This window comes from Ranitomeya variabilis, chromosome 2 (assembly GCF_051348905.1).
Source record: "Ranitomeya variabilis isolate aRanVar5 chromosome 2, aRanVar5.hap1, whole genome shotgun sequence".
Lineage (NCBI taxonomy): Eukaryota > Metazoa > Chordata > Amphibia > Anura > Dendrobatidae > Ranitomeya > Ranitomeya variabilis.
Window position 1 is genome coordinate 454,824,485 of NC_135233.1, and position 25,188 is coordinate 454,849,672.

Below are 25,188 nucleotides of genomic sequence, written 5' to 3' on the forward strand. Positions count from 1 at the left end.
AAGGATTTTCCCTGTTGCTAGGAAAACCATATATTCCAAAAACTGTGGGCGGGTAGAGAAAAAAAAAATCAAAGTAATTAGACAATGCTGGTAATAAAGCCATTTTACAAATTGCTGGGGGAATTAGTTCTTTTATGTTCATGTATCACCAGGAGAAAAAAAAAAAAGAAAATTCTTCGCATCTATAAGAAATTCATAAATCAATGTCTATAGAAAATATATATTCCCACATTTTCTCTGCTTTAGGTTTCGTCAATGCAAAATAATAATTTTTGTAAAAATTAAAAAAAATATCAGGAAAAAAAATTAATCGTTGTTAAAACATCAATGCTCTACTACACTATTACTATGTGCAATGGGTGTAGCTACAATAGGTGCAGGGGTGGAAGTGGCACCCGGACCCTGGTGCCTAAGAGGATCAATTGGTTCCTTTGGCCCACATTAGAAGACCGTTACTAATACAGACCCATGATAGTCTGGGGCCCTGTTGGAGATTTTACATTGGGACCCATGAGCTTCAAATTACGCCACTGTCAATATTCCCGTATAGACCTTGTTCACACAGTGGGGATTTTGTGCAGTTTTGGTGCATATTCCGAAACACAGAGTTGCTCTTTTTTTGGATCCAATCTGAGTGGTGCTGAAATACAAAATAACTGAAAACTGGGGTTGTGAAACAAGCACTGCTTATACCTTTTAAGCCCCCTATATTCAGTTTGCCGCCCGATCCAAGTTTCAGATTTTGCTTTTCTAGGATAGTCTCTCCCAGTAATACAGGTTGGATATTAGCTCTATGTGTAGCCAAGATGCTGTTGTCTTCATTAGCTCATCAGCTCAGCTTCTATCCTGAACCAATTTCTTCTTCACGTACTTTCTTCCTTTTTATGCCTGTTTTTTTCTGTTCTTCTTGATACTGTACATGCTCCCCCTCCACTTTCCACATTGTGGAAATGTCCCTTTTGCAATATTTAGCACTAAGAGTAGAAGATAATAGATTAAGGAGCAGAGAGAATCATCAGAACTGAGCAGGAGCTCAGATGGATTTGTAAAAGAACTTGCAGACTCTCTGCACCACTAAAATCTGGTGTAAGTTTCAGATTTTTCTCTTCTAGGATTGTCTCTCCCAGTAATATAGGCTGGATTTTAGCTTGTGTATCCAAGGTGCTGCTGTCTTCATTAGCTCGTCAGCACAGCTTCTATCCTGAACTTATTTTCTCTTTGTCTACTTTTTTCTGCCTTTTTTTTCCGCGCTCTATGATACTGTACATGCTTTTTTTTCCTCTTTCCACATTGTGGAGATGTCCCTTTTGAAGTATCTAACACTGAGAGAGTGAAATTATGGATTAAAGATCTGAGAAAATCATCAGAACTGAGCAGGAGCTCAGATGGTTTTGTAACATTTCTGCTGAACACTCAGCTAGATAAAAAAAAACTTCCAGACTCTCTGCAGCTGCAAAATCTGATCCAATTTTCAGCTTATTCTCTTCTAGGATCATCTCTAGCAGAAATATAGGCTGGACATTAGCTCTCTGTGTATCCAAGGTGCCATTGTCTTCATTAGCTTTTCAACACAGCTTCTATTCCTAACTTATATCTTCTTCATGTACCGAACTGTCACTCACAGCACTGACAGCCCGACACACCCTGCTATCCACAGAGTGGCTGAGCTGTCACTCACAGCACTGACAGCCCGACACACACTGCCAATCCCCCAACAGCAGTTTGTTTAAAAACAATCAAATTGGCTTCACTCACGCTCTCCTGGTCCAGTACAGAGTCTCTGGCACTGTTCCTAATGTCTGTTATTGTCTGCAGTGCCGATGTCATGTCGACAGCGCTGCAGCCAATCACTGAAACCAGCGGATCTGGTTCACGCCATAAGCAGTTCAGAGATTGGCTGCAGCACTGGTGACATGACATCAATGCTGCAGACGATAACAAACACTGGGGGCAGCAGAGGAGACTCTGATCTGGACCTGGGGAGGGGGGGTAAAGGACCTTTTTTTTACAAACTGTAGCTGGAGGAGAGGGATTTTCCGGAACTCCTTCATACATTTTTCCAACCCTAGACAATCCCCATAATAGAGACCATCTGTAATTGGCTTGGTAGGTTCATAGTATGAAGATTTTATTTTCTCCATTTACTGTATTGTGTTCTATTCCCTGATGGAAGAAACGCTGCTAGAAAACATGACTGACGGGAGTTATAAGGACCTTATTCAGCTGCCGGTTCTGCAGTTGTCAGGTAATATAACCGCCAGCAGGCAAAACACAAGCGGAGAAGCGAGTGGAGGGAGGGAAGAATTGATCTACACCACTCCGACATTTATACTGTAGGTGTCCACATTACATCTGTAAATCAGAGGTGTAGCGGGAATGATAGTCCTGACCAAAAACCTCCGAGCCGGTCAGGACTTGTGGCCAAAATGCGGACACAGAAATGTGGCCTCGTCACAGCTGTCTGAATGAGGTCTCACAGTGACTGGGGAACCCTTTTGTTCCACAGCAGGTAAAACTCATAATACATCAAGTTCCTGAAAAGAGCTTGAAATATAATTCACAATGTATTCTAGGGATTATGATAATTTTAAGAAATATTTAAGAAAATAATCCCAGTAGATACTACAGTAAACCTCATCAAATCTGAAATGGTCGGATGAAACTCATCTGCATAAGCTAGACATTGGTCTTGTTCAGACTCTGCAGTTTTGTATGACTCGCTGTTATGATAATGTAGCAACTCAGAAAATAGATAACACACTAAAAACTGCAATTGACATGTCACAACTCTGTTGTTGGAGTACCCGGGGCCAGGGCTATCCCTGCTCCCCGGATTACTTCTAATGGTGAAGATGCCCGGGCCACGTACCTTGCTGAACTCCTAAATCAGCCCTATATCTGTCCCCCTACCCCACCCAGGAAAACTGGGAGTAATAGTGTATGTATATACACAAACCAGACTGACAAGGTAGGACGTACATGGATAAATGAAATACCAAACATACAAATATGTGCTCACAGACAACAGAAAGGAACACAAGGGAGAAAAGGAAGGTAAACCAAATAGGAGAGGGTGAGGATTTGCAGAAAGTTAAACACCAAGCAACAGTCACAGATCAACACTGCAAACGCTTCTACCAACAACCAACTCCTCCACTCCACATCAGGCAATACAAGACTAACAATGGCAATCCAGGAAGGTAGCTTCAGAGACTCTAAGCTGAACAGTTTAACCCTTGCACTGCTAACAGAAACCTGCACCGTTTAATATGAAGGAGACGTGCTTATAATCCTTATAATCAATGCAGGAGTTTCTAAAATCAGACGCTGTGGACTTCTGGACCCTCTCTGTCTTGGTAAATCCATGACATGACCCTTCGGCTACTGCGTGAGCTGAGATAGCCCTAACTAAGGACTAGATGATGGCAACTCGGACCTATGCTGCCTGAAAGGCCTTCGAGCATGTCATGTTCCTCCTAAAGCACCGGAGGGCAGAGCAGAGTGCAAATTACCTACAAAAGGGAAAGTGTGCTGAAAAAAAAGGAAAAAGATCCCAGAGTGAGTAAAATAAACCACAAAATACAAAATAAAGGCTTAGATACGTATTGTTAGAAAATATGCCGCCTACATCCTAAAAAAAAAGAAGATAGGTGCAGGGTAAAAAACAAACAGCAGAGAGATAAACCCTAGCTGGTCTTTCACTGACTGGCTGAACATCCACAAGAAAATATCACCAGCAGGAAATACTAGCAGGGGGATGATATATAAACCTGCACCCGAAAGGTGATAGGGCAGACAAATGAGTAAATGAAAACACCTGTTACCATAAAGAGACTGAAGCAAGGATAACAGAAACTAAACACCTAGAAAAAAGGTGTATCTGCTGTGACACGGCGGACAGAGAAGCCAACCACAAAGCTCAGGCTCAAGGGTTGGATACTTTTTGTGGCCCTGACAATGCTTTACATTTGCAGTAAAACACTGCATTGGACTAAAAAGTCCACTTATTTTCATATTACAGTCATAATAAAACAATTCAGGAAAACTGACGGGTTTCGAACAAAGCATATCGCCTTTAGTCACAGCATTATCATTTCCGTAGTTCTGTTTTATCATAAGAGCATAAAAAACGAAATCATGGACACCAGTGGTGCATGGGTCTCTATCATGGTGTCCTTTATGTTACTGTGCATTATTTTTGCCCAGATTTGTGACAAAGACGCAGAGAAAATGTGAACAGAGTCTTAGAAAGAGTGAAATAGATAGTGACTATATGCAGCCATGTCTCAGCAGACACATTTTCAGCTCATTATCTAGAGCGTTCCCCCATAGGGGTATCTTTAGACTGAGATTTTGGAGCAGATTCTACCCTAAAATTGAAAAACCTCTTTAAAAACTCTTTGAATAAGCTCCATATTGATATCAGTGGGAAAATCCACCTAGAAAACTCACTGTGCTCTTTTTTTAAAAGGTTTCTGCTTGGAAAAAAGCTCCACATTTTTCTTCTGAATTAACCAAAGTAGAGAAAAATGCCTAAGAGGCGGGAAAAAAAGCATAAAAACACCAAATAATGCACCAAAAGCCTTTGTTTTTTAAAGCATTTTATTGATCGAATTTATAGATCCTTCAACCTCAAAAATCCACATGGAAGAAAAACTGTGTTACCCTACCTGTGTTCATACTGAGACTTTTTGCTGAGTTTTTGGATAGGAAACTCCAAAATCCTTCTCAAAAATACAAAACTCCTCAAAACGGAGATTTTGCTCTAAAATCTCAGCAAAAAAAAATTTTCTCCCCCCAAAACAAAAGTCTATAGGAAAACTTTGCAAAATGTACGGTAGATGCGCAACATTTTAGTTTTGGTCATTTTTTTACTATATTTTTGATCAAAGGCATTATTTTTTAAAGACCAAATGCGCTGGGTAAGATTTTTTTTCTGATGCTTTTTTTTTTATAGATTTTTTCTATAAGAATTAAAAAAAAACAGAATAAAATTGTATATAAAATATTATGAAAAAAGATATAAAATGCATGTTTAATTTTTTACGTGCAGAAAAACCCATGTCTGTGAAGGAGTCCTCAAATTATGCTTTGCCATGTCAATTGGAGTCATTCCTTGTATAAGAACATTGCATGCAAAAAAACTGCATCAAAAGGTGAAGTGTGAATACAGCCTGAAAAGGTGATGGGAGATTACTGTAATAAAGAGGTAAACAGGTTTATTATCAGGAAACACTGAACAGCAGGTGCTAATATTCGAGCCCTGGGCAGGAATCACACCTGCAGTTTTTAAACCAAAGCAAAAAGTGGATCTGTAAAGAAAAGGGAGTAAAGGAAAAACCGAGATCCCGATTCATCATTGTCTTTTGCGCCTTTTTTCTGGGGTAAAAATGATTCTAAGGTTGACATTTTATTTGTACTGTATTCTTTATTTAATTTGAGTCTTATTTATTTTACATTAAAGGGAATCTGTCGTCTGAAAATTATGTATTGTTTCAATCAGATTTTTTGTGTTACTTGTATTTTGTATCTATTTCTGATGGTTTTTTTATCACATCATGACTTTTATTAAAAAATATATTTAAAAATCCTAATCTTGCAATTTTCGCACCGGCCATGGGGGCTTTTTTAGAATCTCTAACTTCCTGTAGTTTCAGGAAGAGTTTTCTTCTTACTCATTATCATCAGATATATACAAATAAATATGACAAATCAACATGGTAATCACAGAAATTTAAAGTATCATTAATATATTTTTTATATATATATTCCATGCTATCTACAATAGGACTTATAAAGCCTATCACCAACTACTACATAGACAACAGAAGAAAAGATGATCAGAAGGCCATGTTTGAATAATAAAACCACAATATTTATTGAAAAACGTTATTTTAAAAGACATATTGCCAAAGTGTACACAAAGAGAGACAAAACTACCCATTAATTACAATCACCCATAATCACGCACAACCACGGGTAATACTAGGCTGAAACAGTTTTTTATAAAATTTTTATAAGGTATTTTTGAACTACCCTGGGGAGCAGCTAGTAGTAAATAATGTTCACGTTTGCAATTTGCACTAAATCATACATCTAGGGAGGCACTATATTCAATACTATAATTAGACAGGGATACAAATCCTTAAATAGTTGCTTACTATATATTATATATTATAGCCTCCACCCCAGGCACTACCATACCTCACCACAGCTGGTATACCGCTCAACTATTGAGCCACATATTCGTCAGCAAGTGCTTAGTAATTACCTTTGCCCGACCGTGGTGGGTATGCCACTGATACCCGCAGCAGCGCGTCCGCCCCGACACGCGTTTCGGACTCCTTTCTCATTATCATCAGAGGCAGGATTGTGATGACTGATAACACCTCAATATACAGTAGGTAACACAGGATCCACCATTCACAATAGGTGATGTCACAGCTCACCTCCTCTTCCTGTACAATGACTGATAACACCTCTATATACAGTAAATGACACAGGATCCACCATTCACAATAGGTGATGTCACAGCTCACCTCCTCCTCCTGTACAATGACTGATAACACCTCTATATACAGTAGATAACACAGGATCCACCATTCACAATAGGTGATATCACAGCTCACCTCCTCCCCCTCCTGTACAATGACTGATAACACCTCTATATACAGTAGATAACACAGGATCCACCATTCACAATAGGTGATGTCACAGCTCACCTCTTCCTCCTGTACAATGACTGATAACACCTCTATATACAGTAGATAACACAGGATCCACCATTCACAATAGGTGATATCACAGCTCACCTCCTCCTCCTGTATAATGACTGATAACATCTCTATATACAGTAGATAACACAGGATCCACCATTCACAATAGGTTATGTCACAGCTCACCTCCTCCTCCTGTACAATGACTGATAACACCTCTATATACAGTAGATAACACAGGACCCACCATTCACAATAGGTGATATCACAGCTCACCTCCTCCTCCTGTACAATGACTGATAACACCTCTATATACAGTAGATAACACAGGATCGACCATTCACAATAGGTGATGTCACAGCTCACCTCCTCCTCCTGTACAATGACTGGTAACATGTCTATATACAGCAGATAACACAGGACCCACCATTCACAATAGGTGATATCACAGCTCACCTCCTCCTCCTGTACAATGACTGATAACACCTCTATATACAGTAGATAACACAGGATCCACCATTCACAATAGGTGATATCACAGCTCACATCCTCCTCCTGTACAATGACTGATAATACCTCTATATACAGTAGATAACACAGGATCGACCATTCACAATAGGTGATGTCACAGCTCACCTCCTCCTCCTGTACAATGACTGATTACACCTGATATAAATGGCAAGATTAATAATTTTTATTTTGAATAAAGATTGTGATAATGAAAAAATAACAAAAATGTAAAAAAATACATTTAACACAAAAACCTGAATTTATCAATAGGTCATTTTCTGATCACATATTTCCTTTCATTTTACCTTCATTTTTCTTCGCCATTCTGGGTTTGCTTATTGGTAATTCTGATATTTTAATCTAAGTCATGATTTGCAATTTATTTTAAACTGTATCAAACTTTTTACACAACTGTAACCTAGTGGAGCATAAAATGTAATACTTTATAGGATAATGTGACTTTTTTGCTCAAAAAAGGTAAAAGAAAGACAAAAAAAAAGCGTATTTAATTTTGCCAAAAAAGAGGAAAAAGAAAAAAGTCTGCAAATCATGAATCAGGATTTGAGACTTCTCCTCCCTGGATCTCTACCGATCCTTGTGTACAAGCGACAATCAGCAGAGAAGAGCAACGAAGGAGAATGCGCAGAGCCGCTGTGCGCATGCGCGTTCATCACAGCTAATATCAATGCGCATACGCACACGCGCGGGGCAAACGTATGCTCTAGAAGTGAGCGCTGTCAATGATAAGCTAGGGCAGTCCCCAAGATGTAAATTGAGAGGGTGTATAGCAGGGCTGTGGAGTCTGAGCCCATTTTGGTGTAGTCAGAGTCGGTGTCATGGAAATTGAGGAGTCGGAGTTGGAGGTTTGGCTTACCAACTCCACAGCCCAGCACGGCGCTGTGGAGTCAGAGTCGGAGTTGGAGTCCATTTTGGTGTAGTTGGAGTCGGAGGTTTAGCTTACCGATTCCACAGCCCTTGTGAGGGCTGTGGAGTTGGAGTCGTGGAGTCGGAGCCTATTTTGGTGTAGTTGGAGTTGGTGTCACGGAAATTGAGGAGTCGGAGTTGGAGGTTTGGCTTACCGACTCTGTGGAGTCAGAGTCGTGGAGTCAGTCGGAGTTGGAGTCCATTTTGGTGTAGTCGGAGTCATGGATATTGAGGAGTCGGAGGTTTAGCTTACCGACTCCACAGCCCTGACAGAGCTGTGGAGTCAGAGTCAGTGTTGGAGTCCATTTTGGTGTAGTTGGAGTCGGAGGTTTAGCTTACCGATTCCACAGCCCTGTGAGGGCTGTGGAGTTGGAGTTGTGGAGTCGGAGTTGGAGTCAGAGCCTATTGTGGTGTAGTCGGAGTTGGTGTCATGGAAATTGAGGAGTCGGACTTGGAGGTTTGGCTTACCGACTCTGTGGAGTCGGAGTCGTGGAGTCAGAGTCTGAGCCCATTTTGGTGTAGTCACAGCGAAGAACCCTCATACAGTGCTAGTATGAATTTTATAGGTGTGAAGTCCTTAGGTCACGCTCAGGGCATTTTGGTGGTGGCAGACTCCCTTTAACCATTGTCGCTGTAGAGCCCTTTAAGGGGGCTCCTGATGGCATAACACATGCTGCCTGCAGGCATCCCCGGACCTCTTTTTTTTATAATGCTGGTATATATTAGTATTTCAATTTACACTATAAAAAGTCGTCCTGAAATCATGTGATTTGCTGTCAACAAATCAAAGTTCTGGAGAACGAAGCATTTTGCTGAGAACGGTTCAGCCAATCAGCACAAAAGTCTCCATGGCAACTACATTCCCGGACTTTCAATAAAACAGGCTGGAATCTATATTTCTGGCGTGACTTAACGCTCAATTCGAGAATGAAAAATCACAAGAGGCTCAGACGATTTATTCCATACAGATGGGAAAAGCTCCAATGCACACGGAATATTTACATGTGCATATCGTGTGTAGGACCGGAGAAAAACGGTCATATATACAGCACTGTGCAAAAGTTTTAGGCAGGTGTGTAAAAAAATGCTCTGAAAAATAGAAGTGTCAATTGTTTGTCTTTTATCCATGATCAAAATGCAAAGTGAATGATCAGAAGAGAAATCTAAATCCGATCGATATTTTCGATGTGACCACCCTCTGCCTTCAATGCAGCATCAATTCTTCGAGGTACTCTTGCATAAAGTCAAGGATTTTGTAGGATTTCTAACCAATTATACCAAACAAGTGATTTTCATATGTAGGTAGAAACACAATCATTCAATGAAATAGAAATAGATAGGTAGTAGGCTCAAAACTGGGTGAGTAACAGACAAACTCTGCTACAAAGGTGAGGTTATGGAAGACAGTGTCATATCGCAGACCACATGCCATGGCAAGACTGAGCACTTTAATAATACACAAAGGTAGTTATACTGCATCAGCAAGGTCTCTCCCAGGCAACAATGTCAAAGTAAACTGAGGTTTAAGATGTGCTGTTCCAGATCTTTTGAAGAAGCACCAAGAATTGGGCAATGTTGAGAACTGTAGACACAGTGGTTAGCCAAGGAAACTTAGTGTAGCAGATGAAAATTACTTCACGTCAAAATTGGAAGATGTCCAGCAGTGCCATCAGCTCAGAACTGGGACCAATCTGTGGGACCCAGCTACAGCATCTAATGGTCAGAGAAGTCTGGCCAGAAGTGGTCTTTGTGAAGACTCAGCATCAATTCGGCCACTAGTGAAGGGGTGAATTATTCTTAATTATGCCAGATATACAATTCCTTTGTTCAGTAAGTCAAGGGACATGAGCCATTTTTTCATGTGAGACTGTCCAATGACCCTTTTTGTATGTTAATTTGTGGAATAACTGCTGATTATGGATTGCATCAGCTCCCTGCGGTGTACTAGTCTGCACCACTAGGAAGACAATTATGCAGTCTAATTGATAAATCCAACAATAAAGGAACAGCCATGATTACTACCTTCCAATCCTGTGGGACAGTGTTATGAAATAGGAGCTGAGGGTTATACAGTGAAGAGTAAAAGAGTAACAATGTTTTGAACTTTTGACTTTCAGGCTTCATATCTCACCATCCACTACTGCTTTTATGGTGAGACCACCATCATTTTATAGACAATCACTTTAGCTATCTCATACATAAATGTGACTTGTAATTAACATATGATTAGTTATGCAGATTCTTGTCATGCCACTGCATTGTTACTGTTTTGCTCTTGGTGGTGGACAAATATTCTTCTTCCCGAATACTACAAATTACAACCTGTTCTCACGTTCCCTAACATCTCAGTGTGTTATTAGGTTGATTCCCAAGAGAAAGGTCACTGGTTCGAATCGAGGAGAAGCCATGAAGATTTCCAAAGAAAAGAGAAACAGCATCATCCACCTCATCGATACGGTCTCCTGGCTAAGAAAATTGTCAAACTACATCATGTGAGTGCCATGACAGCTAGAAAAATAGGAAATGAAGTCCGTCCGTCCATTCAGAAGACAAAAGGTGGACATCAAGGCAAAATATCGGAGTCAACAAGTAAGCTCATCCCAAGGTCTATCAGTTCTGAAGTGACAAACAGGGCAGTGGAGGAGGCTCGTATGCTTCATAATAGAGAGATCATAGAATTCCATACAAAAAAAGTGTGAGACACATTATACCAGTCTAGAACGGTGGCCTGAAAAAGTTGAAGAAGCCTCAACTTCAATATTGTCATAAGAAGCGTCAGTTCGAGTTTAGAAACAAGAATGAAAAGTGGACAGTAGAAGATTGGAATCGGGTGATTTGGAGCTATGACACGAAAGTCAATAGACTCACAGAGTTGGCCCTATCCTGGATCTCGTCATACCTAACTGACCGGACATTCAGCGTCTCCCACTCACACACCACCTCCTTATCTCGCCCCCTATCTGTCGGAGTCCCACAAGGTTCAGTCCTAGGGCCCCTGCTCTTCTCCATCTACACCTTTGGCCTGGGACAGCTCATAGAATCTCACAGCTTTCAGTATCATCTCTATGCTGATGACACAGATCTACATCTCTGGACCAGATATCACCACCCTACTAACCAGAATCCCTCAATGTCTGTCCGCTATTTTATCCTTCTCCTCAGCTAGATTTCTAAAACTTAACATGGACAAAACAGAATTCATCGTCTTTCCCCCATCTCACGCGACCCCCCCAACGAACCTATCCATTACAGAAACGGCTGCCCAGTCTCCCCAGTCCCACAAGCTCGCTTCGCTGTCTTGGGGTAATCCTGGACACTGATCTCTCCTTCAAACCACATATCCAAGCCCTTTCCACTTCCTGCCAACTTCAACTCAAAAATATTCTACGGATCCGTACATTCCTAAACCAAGAATCTGCAAAAACCCTAGTCCATGCCCTCATCATCAGGGGTTAAGGGTTTGAGAAATTGAAGGAAATGACAAGTTTGGTGGAGGAAGCCTGATGATATGTTGCTGTGTCACAGCCAAAAGAGTTGGATACTTGACCAGGAGCGATGGTGGTCTCAATGCTGAGATATATGTGAGTATCCTATAAGATGAGTTACTTCGTACACTCAAGTACTATTGGTATGAAAAGGGTTCTTTTGTTTGGGGTAGTTGGCCCTGGATGCCCCAAAGTTGTGCGGGAAGGGTGAGACTCTATTGCATCCTTGATGGGAATGTACCATATGTTGTTGACTGTTGGTGACCCAATAAAGTCTTACCGTAGTGTGGCACCCTCACCCTGTGTTTTATGAGTAGTGTTCTGCCCAAGGGGAAGCAGTATGAGCGATCAGTGGCATGAGCCCCAGCCTATGTGGTCTTTCTAAAGACATCCGGACCAGTGGACGAGAGCATCCACTGACTCTCGTGTCTCCATGGTCTAATTGTATCCCAAAGCCCAAAGCTTTAACATAGAAACAAGTGCAAGTGACTAGTCTATGCAGGTAAACATGGGGACCGGGGTGCAGAAAAATGGCAACAAGTGCTCTGGGCTGATGAGTCAAAATGGAATATTTTAACAGTTTTGGCTGTAACAGAAGGGAGATTGTTCTTGAAGCACAATAATGAGGGTCTCCAGGACCAGAGAAGCATGGTGGAGGGTCCTGCAGCTGGGACTGCAGTTCAGCAAATGGAGTTGGAGATGTGGCAAAGATTAATAGTGTCCTCAATGCTGAGAAATACAGATACTTATCCATCATGTAACACCATCAGGGAGGCGTCTGTCCATCCAGATCTTTCATGAACCCTCAGATGTCAGAGCTGTGATGTAACATTCCAGCAGTGATTCCTAGCTGCGGCTCCTCAGCGCTGCATTACCAGCACTGTCATTTCCAGCAATTTACACAGGAAATTGTTACAGCCTCCTTCTATTTAGGTGCGAGCAATTCTTTGAAGTTTTAAAAGGAAGCTGTTCTATAGCCGCCCGCTGTGCCGTACTTATTGCAGCAGCATGGAAATAGGACAGCAGAACATTACGTGTCAGTATGGAAACCATAGTGCTGGCTTTGTCCAATTTTTTGCTAAATAGTTTTGTAAAAAAAAAAAAAACCAGAAATGATGTTGGATCCATTTCCAGATCCTTTCCAATTCTATTAGGCAGATCCTATTCAACTCTATCTGAACAAATCTTACTCAACTCTATGGGACAGATTCTATTGAGCTCTATGGGACAGATCCTATTGAGCTCTATGGGACAGATCCTATTCAACTCTATGGGATAGATCCTATTGAGCTCAATGGGACAGATCCTATTCAACTCTATGGGACAGATCCTATTCAGCTCTACGGGACAGATCCTATTCCGCTCTATGCGACAGATCCTATTCAACTCTATGGGACAGATCCTATTCAACTCTATGGGACAAATCCTATTCAGCTCTATGGGACAGATCCTACTCATCTCTATGGCACAGATCCTATTCAGCTCAATGGGACAGATTCTATTCAACTCTATGAGACATGCTATTCAGCTCTATGGGACAGATCCCATTCAACTCTATGGGGTAGATCATATTCAACTCTATGGGACAAATCCTATTCAACTCTATGGGAAAATCCTATTCAGCTCTATGGGAAAATCCTATTCAGCTCTATGGGACAGATCCTACTCAACTGTATGGGACAAATCCTATTCAACTCTATGGGACAGATCCTATTCATCTCTATGGCACAGATCCTATTCAGCTCTATGGGACAGATCCTATTCAACTCTATGGGACAGATCCTATTCAACTCTATGGGACAGATCCTATTCATCTCTATGGCACAGATCCTATTCAGCTCTATGGGACAGATCCTATTCAACTCTATGGGACAGATCCTATTCAACTCTATGGGACAGATCCTATTCATCTCTATGGCACAGATCCCATTCAGCTCTATGGGACAAATCCCATTAAACTCTATGGGACAGAAGTTCCAGATTATATCAGTTTACTCTTCATAAATTCTACCATTGTCATTCTTTTCATTTTCCGCATTATGAATGCACCCAGATTAGACTGGTCTATGGCAGAAGAGAGACGGAACAGAGCAGCAGCCTGAACCAATCAGGAGCCAGGGGGCGTGTCTCAGACTCCCCTATCGTCACCGATCACAGCTCTACCCCAATGGAGCGCAGCTAAAAAGTAATAAACCCGCAAGATCAAGGGTTAAAATAAGGCGAACGCTCTGAGTTATGATGTATATCTCATTTTTCACTTAATGGCATTGATTTTCTTTATGTTATTCAGAGTTTTTATAATAAGAATAAAAAATAATACAGAAGTTTAGATTAAAAAAGAAGCAAACAAACATATAAAAGCAATGTATACCCTTCCAGGATTGTACTGTATGTGCTAGAATAGGTTCATAGGGTAGCTGGAGCAGCAGTGATTCATTTCCTTGTGATGGCTGAAGTGGATGGAAAAAAAAACAAAATGAGGCCATTTTCCAACATGCAAAAATAATGCAATTTTTCAGCTTCGTTTTTTTTCCCCTGCACCTAAATCTGCAGTAGCTATCTGCTCCAATAGTTGCATTTTTATAAGTATTTTTGGTGCAGATTTGACGCATTTCATTAAATTTGTATTTACTGCAGAAATGATGGGATTCTACCCCAGAGATACAAATGTGATTCTAATGCATTTCTTCAGGCTCCCCGTAGAAGCCTATGGGGAGAAAAAGTGGCAAAAAGAAAAAGCACAGTTCAACAGCGTCTTTAGACGCACACTGGGCAGGAATTTTCATGAAATCACATCCATTTTGCTTGAATGTTTAGGGCTTGTGCACGCGACCGGTTTTCTTAGACAAGTGCTATCCATGGTTTTCACGGATCCCACTCGCACCTATGATCGTCTATGGGGCTGTGCACATGTCTGATTTCTTTCCATGGACCATGGGGTCCGCAGAAGAAATGAGAGACACGTCCAATTTTGATCCAACGGGTCGGATCAAAATCGCCAATGCAAATGTAATGGGTCCGTGAAAATATCGGACGGCGCTAGGATGACATCTGTGTCCGATTATCAAGGACTTGCAGAATGGAGAAGATGGAGAAACGTTTTTTTTCTTTCTCCTGATCAAACTCTGATCAGAATAATCGGTTCATTATTTTTAGTTCTTTTCATGTCACATACAGTTTACCTCAACCTGACGTCTTTACAATCTCCTATTATAAATGAACATTACAATATAAATATCTGGCCAGGATATTCCTGCTAATGACGCCATTAATAAATTGTTTTAAACTAATTTAAAAAAAAATAAAAATGGGAAACTTTCTATTTGAAAAATGTATCACAGAATCCTCCAAAGATAAATATTTACACTATGGCCATTGTGTTGCAATTCACAGGTGTTATAGTTATGGCTGTTTATAGGGAGACAATGTATCAATGCCTTCTGTAAAAAAAAACACACACACAGAAAATAGCAATTTAGACAGGTAGGCAAAAGGGGAAAAGTATGGAGGAGACAGGGAGACTGGCAGGTGACAGAAAACAATGGGAGTAAAGGGGAAGGGTAGGTAACGGCAGATATGGAAGGGGGTGATACACCGGATTTGTGCCGCACAGAAGGTATGCCCACTGCTCTGGGTACCACTTTATAAACATATGCAGTTTCCATGGAAACCAGATCAGTCTCCACAGCAACAAAGAGAAGCAGAAACATAAAGGATGAACACATGGGGGAGGGTGGGGGCTCAGGGAATGTGGCACCGACAATTATACCCTCCATATCTATATGTATGTACAGTGTATGAGTGGCTTTATCAAGGCGCAGAATGGCACGTACAATGCTGAAAATAATATCCCAAATCAGAGCAGTCTGGCCCCCCGCACGCACCGCAAGCAGACAAATCAGTGCAACAATAGGGTGGACAATAGAGAAAGAAGAAACCAAGTAACGAGCTCATCAATACAAGACATGCAGATATAAAGGAAGTCACAGAATGTACTGGAGCCTAAGTGATATATATATATATATATATATATATATATATATATATTATATATACTGTATATATATATATATATCATGCAGTCACCGGCTGACTAGACATACTGGCAGCGGAAATTGCCATATTCCTTAAATTAAGTCATATATTGTTATTTCAGAACCGCAATTTAGTTTTACTCCCATTTACTGCTCAGTAGGTAAGTGTCATGCACAATGCTGACTTCATACACAGGCTCACTAGATAAGTGCCATGCACAATCCTGGCTTCATACCCAGGAATAATAGAAAAGTGCCATACACAATGCTGGCTTTATAGAGATGGCTTACTAGGTAAGTTCTATACACAATGCTCGTTTCAAACACAGTGCTCAAAAGATAAGTGCCATATACAATGCTGGCTTCGTACACAGGGTTCAGCAGTTAAGTGCCATGCACAATACTGGCTTTATACACAGTGCTCAATAGATAAGTGCTATGCATAGTGCCGGCTTCATACACATGGCTCAGTAGATAAGTGTCATGCATAATGCTGGCTTCATACACAGGGTTCAGTAGATAAGTGCCATACACAATGCTGGCTTTATACACAGGGCTCAATAGATAAGTGCTATGCACACCACTGACTTCATACAAATGGCTCAGTAGATAAGCTTCATACACAGGTTTAATAAATAAGTGCACAATATACACAAGCTCAGTAGATAAGTGTCATGCATAATGTTGGCTTTATACACAGTGCTCAATAGATAAGTGCTAGTCATAGTGCTGGCTTCGTACACATGGCTCAGTAGATAAGTGTCATACACAATGCTGGCTTCGTACACATGGCTCAGTAGATAAGTGTCATACACAATGATGGCTTTATACACAAGCTCAGTGGATAAGTGCCATACATAATGCTGACTTCATACACAATGCTCAATAGATAAGTGCTATTCATAGTGCTGGCTTCATACACATGGCTCAGTAGATAAGTGCCATACACAATGCTGGCTTTATACACAAGCTCAGTGGATATGTGCCATACATAATGCTGACTTCATACACATAGCTCAATAGTTTTTTTTTTTTTTTTATTAGTTAACTATCTAGTGCAAAACCACAGCCAGAATGGGAAGGACTGAGGACAAGTGGCTCAGTGAGCATGACTGCCGAGCAGATTCCAGCTGTGACTGGGGCAGTGACCTGTATGGCTGCGCACCTGAGCCCTGCACAGATCTGCACACAAATGAGGCTCAGCTCCCTCCAGAAGCAATGTGCAGCCTCCATACTGTGCCCACATCCCACCCAGGGTGCCCACCTTCCCCTGTGCCAGCTCTTCCTACACTGCCCGGGGTCACTCTCATTGCTCCTCACCCTCCTTGCTGTAGATGTGGTTGCCCCTTTTGATGTCCTCGCTGGGTAAGATCAATGCTTATCTGCCCCCAGCATTGCAGCCCCCCACAATGCCGACCCTGCAGGTGGTAAAACTTACGTGCCAGATGATGAAGAAGATGAGAGAAGCGCAGAGGACGAGGGTGAGCATGTAACAGAACGCAGCGAAGGTGAACGCCATGGCTGGTGGTGGAGGAGACGGCTCAGAACTCCTGCAAATAGTCCAGACACTGTGGGCACAAGTCCATCTGATCAGGGGGCGCTGGCAGGGACCCCCGGGGGCGGCACAGAGTTCAGCACTAGGGCTGGAGGAGACTGTTCTCCGGCCACTTCCGATCTGGCTCCAAAATATCTAAACAGCAAAGTTCCTGCACGGAAGGGGCCGAGTGACAGGTGAGTGTGGGGTGGGCCTGGATCAGCCCCTAAATGCTGCTGCTACACAGATGTGTGGAGGTGAAGCCGCTTATCTCCGCCATGGAGCCTCGTGTGGGTGTGTGAGGAAGCAGCACTGTGTCCTCGTGTGGACGGATCGCAGACGAGTCTGTGCTCAGTGTCCGTCTTCCTCCGTTTTTCTTTTGCACCTGTCACAAAGTCTCTCCCCCTCCCTGCCGGCTCCTTCCCTTCCTTCTGCTCTTCTGTACGTGCGGGGGCTCTTTTGTTCTGTACCTGATGAGCAGAGGGGTAACACCAGCTAGGAGCTCAGCTCACAGGCGCTCACCCCCGGCACCCCCTGATTCTGGCACAGCCCACCCCGATCCTGACACAGTACCCCTGATCCTGGCACAGCCCCCCCTGATCCTGGCACAGCCCCCCCTGATCCTGACACAACCCTACCCCCCGATCCTGACACAGCCACTCTATCCTGACACAGTGACACAGCCCCCCCTGATCCTGGCACAGCCCCCCTGATCCTGGCACAGCCCCCCTGATCGTGGCACAGCCCCCCCTGATTCTGGCACAGCCTCCCCGATCCTGGCACAGCCCCCCCCGATACTGACACAGCCCCCCAGATCCCGACAGCCCCCCCTGATCCTAACACAGCCCCCACCCACCCCAGATCCTGACACAACCCCCCTGATCCTGGCACAGCCCCCCTGATCCTGACACAGCCCCCCATCCTGTACAGCCCCCCTAATCCTTGCACAGTCTCCCCCGATCCTGGCACAGCCCCCCTGATCCTGACACAATTCCCCCTGATCCTGGCACAGACCCCTGATCCTGACACAATTCCCCCCTGATCCTGGCACAGCCCCCCTGATCCTGGCACAGCCCCCCTGATCCTGGCACAGCCACCATGATCCTGGCACAGCTCCCTCCCCCCTGATCCTGACACAATTCCCCCTGATTCTGGCACAGCCTGCCTGATCGTGGCACAATTCCCCCTGATCCTGGCACAGTCCCCCTGATCCTGGCACAGCCCCCCTGGTCCTGGCACAGCCACCCCCTGATCCTGGCACAGCCCCCCCTGATACTGACACAGCCCCCCCTGATCCTGGCACAGCCCCCCTGATCCTGGCACAGCCCCCCTGATCCTGACACAATTCCCCCTGATCCTGGCACAGCCCCCATAATCCTGGCACAGCCCCCCCAGGTCCTGGCACAGCCACCCCCTGATCCTGGCACAGGCCCCCCTGATACTGACACAGCCTCCCCCTGATCCTGGCACAGCCCCCTGATCCTGGCACAGCCCCCCTGATCCTGACACAATTCCCCCTGATCCTGGCACAGCCCCCCTGATCCTGACACAGCCCCCCTGATCCTGGCACAGCCCCCCCCGATCCTGGAACAGTCCCCCTGATCCTGGCACAGCCCCCCCCTGATCATGGCACAGACCCCCCTGATCCTGGCACAGCCCCCCCCCCGATCCTGACACAATTCCCCCTGATCCTGACACAATTCCCCCTGATCCTGGCACAGCCCCCCTGATCCTGGCACAGCCACCATGATCCTGGCACAGCTCCCTCCCCCCTGATCCTGACACAATTCCCCCTGATTCTGGCACAGCCTGCCTGATCGTGGCACAATTCCCCCTGATCCTGGCACAGTCCCCCTGATCCTGGCACAGCCCCCCTGGTCCTGGCACAGCCACCCCCTGATCCTGGCACAGCCCCCCCTGATACTGACACAGCCCCCCCTGATCCTGGCACAGCCCCCCTGATCCTGGCACAGCCCCCCTGATCCTGACACAATTCCCCCTGATCCTGGCACAGCCCCCATAATCCTGGCACAGCCCCCCCAGGTCCTGGCACAGCCACCCCCTGATCCTGGCACAGGCCCCCCTGATACTGACACAGCCTCCCCCTGATCCTGGCACAGCCCCCTGATCCTGGCACAGCCCCCCTGATCCTGACACAATTCCCCCTGATCCTGGCACAGCCCCCCTGATCCTGACACAGCCCCCCTGATCCTGGCACAGCCCCCCCCGATCCTGGAACAGTCCCCCTGATCCTGGCACAGCCCCCCCTGATCATGGCACAGACCCCCCTGATCCTGGCACAGCCCCCCCCCCCCGATCCTGACACAATTCCCCCTGATCCTGACACAATTCCCCCTGATCCTGGCACAGCCCCCCTGATCCTGGCACAGCCCCCATGATCCTGGCACAGCCCCCCCCCGATCGTGGCACAATTCCCCCTGATCCTGGGACAGCAATCCTATTCTGCCTTGCTGCTAATTCTCTCCAGCACCTAGGACTCCCTGTCTTCCCTGCTTTGTTTCTTCCTACCTCTCAAGTTCATTCTCTACCTCTTTCTCACTGTAACATCTCCTCCCAGGGTCTATAATTCCGGTCTTCTCTTCCGTCAAATTATTTTTAAAATAATTATATATTATCTTTCTAATATCTATCTATCTATCTATCTATCTATCTATCTATCTATCTATATTATCTATCTATTATCTATCAATCTATTATTATTATTTATATGGCACCATTGATTCCATGGTGCTGTACATGAGAAGGGGTTACATACAAATTACAGATATCACTTACAGTAAGCAAACTGACAATTACAGACTGATACAGAGGGGCGAGGACCCTCTATCTTCTGTTATCTATCTATCTATCTATCTATTAATTAATTATTTCTTTATTATTTATCTATTATCTATCTAATATCTATCTATCTATTATTTCTTTATTATCTATCTATCTATCTATCTATCTAATATCTATCTATTATTTATCTATTATCTATCTATCTATATATATCTATTATCTATCTATCTATATCTATTATCTATCATCTATCTATTATATATCTATTATCTATTATTTATTATTTTTAAAATAATTATATATTATCTTTCTAATATCTATCTATCTATCTATCTATCTATCTATCGGTTTATCATATATCTATTATCTATCTATTATCAATCTATCTGTTTATCTATCTATCTATTATCTATCTATCTATCTCTATCTATTAATTATTTATTTATTATCTATCTAATATCTATTATTTCTTTATTATCTATCGATCTATTATCTATCTATTATCTATCTATCATCTATTTATCTATCTATCTATCTATCATCTATCTATCTATCTATCTATCTATCTATCTATTATCTGTTATTTCTTTATCATCTATCTATCTACTACTATCTATTATTTCTTTATTATCTATCTATCTATCTATCTATCTATCTATCTATCTATCTATCTATCTATCTATCTATCATTTCTCTATTATCTAATCTATCTATTATCTATCTATTATCTATCTATCTATCTATCTATCTATCTATCTATCTATCTATCTAATATATATATATCTATTATCTATCTATTATCTATCTATTATTTCTTTATTATCTATCTATTATCTATCTATCTATCTATCTATCTATCTATCTATCTATCTATCTATCTATCTATCTATTATCTGTTATTTCTTTATTATCTATCTATCTACTATCTATATTATTTCTTTATTATCTATCTATCTATCTATCTATCTATCTATCTATCTATCTATCTATCTATCTATTATCTATCTATCTATCTATTATCTATCTATCTATCTATTATGTTATTTCTTTATCATCTATCTATCTATTATTTCTTTATCTATCTATTATCTATCTAATCTATCTATCTATCTATCTATCTATCTATCTATCTATCTATCTATCTATCTATCTATCTATCTCATCTATCCTCTGCTCCTCTGTACCTCCATCTATATGCAATTCTGCAAGAAATCATGTCTTTATTTTTAGGCAGTTTATATCACAACTATCAGTGTGACTCCATGTATTTTTTTAAGCAAACATTTCGGATTTGGGCTTGGCAGTGATATTTGTTATCATGGGGATCTCGGCCTTTTCCCATGTGTTTTGCTATCACAACTTCCAGGTAATTAGGAAGTGCGAAGCACATAGAATGATTGTGACATCTAGTGGCCATGATTAGTTATTACATGTGTCAGCTTATAAGATGATTGACAAAAACAAGTACTTCTGATTGATATCCTCCCACATGATATTACTGGCAGATGGGAATGATCTTTACTTCTGCCATTTTGCATCCTGGTACAAGCATATGGCCTTTACAAATATAGGAGAAATCAGATGGTATTTCCAGAGTGCTGACAAGAGAAAATTAAATATACTCAAAATTGTTACAGATGGCATAGACACAAGAATGGCCATTTTATTAGAGCAGCTTGGACCTCTTGGACCTCCTTTGGCCTTCAGAATTGCGGCAATTCTAAGTGGTAAAGATTCTACTTTGTACTGACATCGTTCTGCGGGAATAATGGTCCAGGAGCTTCTCACAGTCCCTGCAAATTAAATAGAGGCAAGGCTAGGGAAGCGAGAAACAATCACGGGACAAGGTATTTTGGTGCCCTAGGCAGATGAAGCCAATGGTGTCCCCACACTCCCAAAGAAACCTCAGCCCCCCAAATAAGGAAATGGGTCAGAGACTAAGGTAACAGGACCCCTAATGCCCCATCCTCCCACTCTGATGACCACTTCCACTTGAATAGTTACCTTTTTCACCCCAAAATACCAGCAAAAGTAAAAAAAAGTGATGAACTTTAGGGGTGAGGCTCAATTTCAAAGTTAGATATGGTATCGCTCATTGTTTGCAGACCATTTACACAATACAAGCACTAGGCAAAAAGCAATATTCATCCCTGACCTCCTATAGGACGGTCATGGAAACTAATATAACTTAACTATAATGGGGGCTGTTTGGTTTCAATACCCCAATGGACACTAAACAGACCTTAGTATATATAAAGAGATACATATGATGTTTTTTACGTCTGTCATGCAACAACTATAGTTTGCAACACAAGTGATGGTGGTTCTGGTGTCATATTATTGTACAGATAGTGGTTCTGGTGACGTATTCATGTACAGATAGTGGTTCTGGTGACGTATTCATGTACAGATAGTGGTTCTGGTGACGTATTCATGTACAGATAGTGGTTCGGGTGACGTATTCATGTAGTGATGGTTATTCGTGTATTCATCACCAGAAGCTTTATCGATACATGAATACAAAACCAAAATCATCATCAGTACATAAATAGAACGCCAGGGCCATCAATAGTACATAAATACAGCCCCAAAACTATCATGAGTAAATAGGTCACTAGAGCCACTGTCGATACATGAATATGGCACCAGAACCACCAGCACTAGATAAATGCATCACCAGAACCACCATCAGTACATGAATACATTACCAGAACCACTATCAGTACATTAATGCATCACCAGAACCTACATTAGTACCTAAATGTGTAACGGTAATGCTGGCGGCTCTGCGTGTTTCCCCATCCTCCTCCATGCAGATACGCCAAAATACTCACTCCCCATTGTGGCTCCCTGGTCTGTGCACATCCCACAGACTTCCTGGCTCGCCTAGTCCCATTCTTAAAGGGGCAGTGCGTGCACTTTGAAAATGCTCCCAGCCAATAACTGGGAGGCATTAAGTATTTAAGGAACGCTCCCCGGCAGGGAGGTGCCTGAGCAATGTTCTCCATTTAATGGTATTATGTGAATTATAGTGAATTTTTGGGTCCCTGTATCCGGTGTTGTATATGTTTAAACCGATTCCTATTTACAGAGTAAGTACTGTAGTACTGAACCCTGACACCGCTCTGGTTGTACATGAACCCTGACACCGCTTCGGTGGTACCTGACTCTGAAACCGCTCCCGTGGTATGTGAAGCCTCACACAGCTCCTGCAGTAGCTGTGCCTGAAACAATAACTGCGGTACATGAAGCCTGACACCGCTTCCTGCTGTACCAGTACCTGAAATCGCTCCCGCTGTATGTGCAGCCTAACATCTCTCCTGCGGTACCTGTGCCTGAAGCCACACCCGCAGCACATAAACCCCGACACCGCTCCCTGCAGTACTAGAACATCATGGATCCTAATCAGTTGAAATCAATGATGGAGGAGAGAGCGTCAGGTAACGCTCCCTCTCTCATCATTCCCTTCTGCTTCTGACTCATTAGGCACGAGGACGTCACTTCATCGCACGACAAGCTGTGCCGATGGAGCTGCTGAGTAGACAAACGGCAGAGACCGGAGCAGCGGGGGGAACACGAGCAGAGGTGAGTAGTGTATTCATTTATTTTTAAATCTTTGAGTATGTGGTGGCCATAATACTGGAGTAATATGGGGTTGTGCATTATACTCTATGAGGCTGCATTATACCTTATGGGGGCTACATTATACTATATACATTATACTATATGAGGCTGCATTATACCTTATGGGGGCTACATTATACTCTATGAGGCTGCATTATACTTATGGGGCTGCATTATACGATATACTATATACATTATACTATATGAAGCTACATTATACTCTATGGAAGCTGCATTATACTCTATGAGGCTGCATTATACTTATGGGGACTGCATTATACTATATACATTATACTATATGAGGCTACATTATACTCTATGGGGCTGCATTATACTTTATGGGGCTATATTATACTCTATAAAAGCTGCATTATACTATATGGGCTGCATTATAGTATATGAGACTGCATTATAGTATATGAGGCTGCATTATACACTATGGGGCTGTATTAGTCTGGTTTCACATTTGATACACAGATACTTCTAGTGTGGTTCAAGTCCCGACTGGAATAGGGCTTCAGTAGGTTTTCACACATCTGAAAGGCCTCATCCCCAACCATAACAAATGGCATCGGTGGACCTTGAGTGTTGGGGAGAGGTTGTGGCGGGGGAAAATTGAAATTTTTGCCATACACACGGCGGCCCATATCCGAGTTCTTGAAAGTCTGGGAATCGTTGCCACAGCCAAAAGCTCCAATGTCCACGGCGATGAAGCGACACTTCGCATCGGCTATTGCCATGAGCACAACAGAAAAATATTTTTTGTAGTTGAAATACTCCGATCCTGTTCTGGCAGGTTTGATAATGCGGATGTGCTTTCCATCCACCGCTCCTAAACAGTTGGGGAAATCACACACACTCCAGAATTTTTCCGCAATTTCAAGCCACATGTCGACGGTGGGTAGGGGTATAAACTCATCCCGGAGTACATTCCACAAAGCCCGGCAGGTGTCCGCAACTATTCCGGACAGGGTGGATATTCCAAGCCGGTATTGGAAGTGGAGAGATGATAAACTCTCTCCGGTTGCCAAAAATCTGGAAGAAAAACAAACACAAAAAACATTACAATCTATTCTTATTATGGTGTGGTTACGCTAGAGAAAGAAAGGAAAATACCCAAAACATACATGTCAGAAAACACTAAATTTGGACTGTCATTGGTTTACATTTTGAACGTACCTTAATGTAACCAGCAGACGTTCCTCCGGTGGAATCGCTCTACGGAGCTGGGTGTCCTGTCTCCGTATGGCTCCTTGGACACGAGAAAGCAAATCACGGAATGAGTCTTGCGACATCCTTGTGTATTTCTGGAATTTCTCCGGGTTGGCATTAAGCTCGCCATACAGCGTGTGATAGGCTCCACGGCTCTCACGTAGTTCGATAATGGGGTGCCTCCAAAAACGCCTACGTTGTCTCCTTCTCCATCTTTCGCGATTTCTGTCTTGCTCCCAAGCAAAAGCACAGGCAAGAAACATTTTGAAGCTGAAATCCAGGTTGAAATAAAAGCTCTCCATGCGAAGATCCATCATGACACAGGATACAGGAGCAAACTGAAAAAA

The 25,188-nt window shown here is 42.7% G+C and overlaps 1 protein-coding gene across 4 annotated transcripts in view; it reads right to left on the reverse strand.

The window, feature by feature from the left end:
- CNIH2 (cornichon family AMPA receptor auxiliary protein 2) overlaps positions 1–17,799 on the reverse strand; it is a 61,049-nt gene extending 43,250 nt beyond the window's left edge. For 2 of the 4 annotated variants that reach the window (XM_077287351.1, XM_077287352.1), the window contains exon 1: positions 17,108–17,325. In XM_077287351.1, the coding sequence (XP_077143466.1) occupies positions 17,108–17,188 (81 nt within the window). In that variant the 5' untranslated portion in view covers positions 17,189–17,325. Of the gene's footprint in view, positions 1–17,107 lie in introns of all 4 variants that reach the window. The other 2 variants (XM_077287349.1, XM_077287350.1) reach the window with 2 other exon arrangements.
- Positions 17,800–25,188: the final 7,389 nt, after the last annotated feature.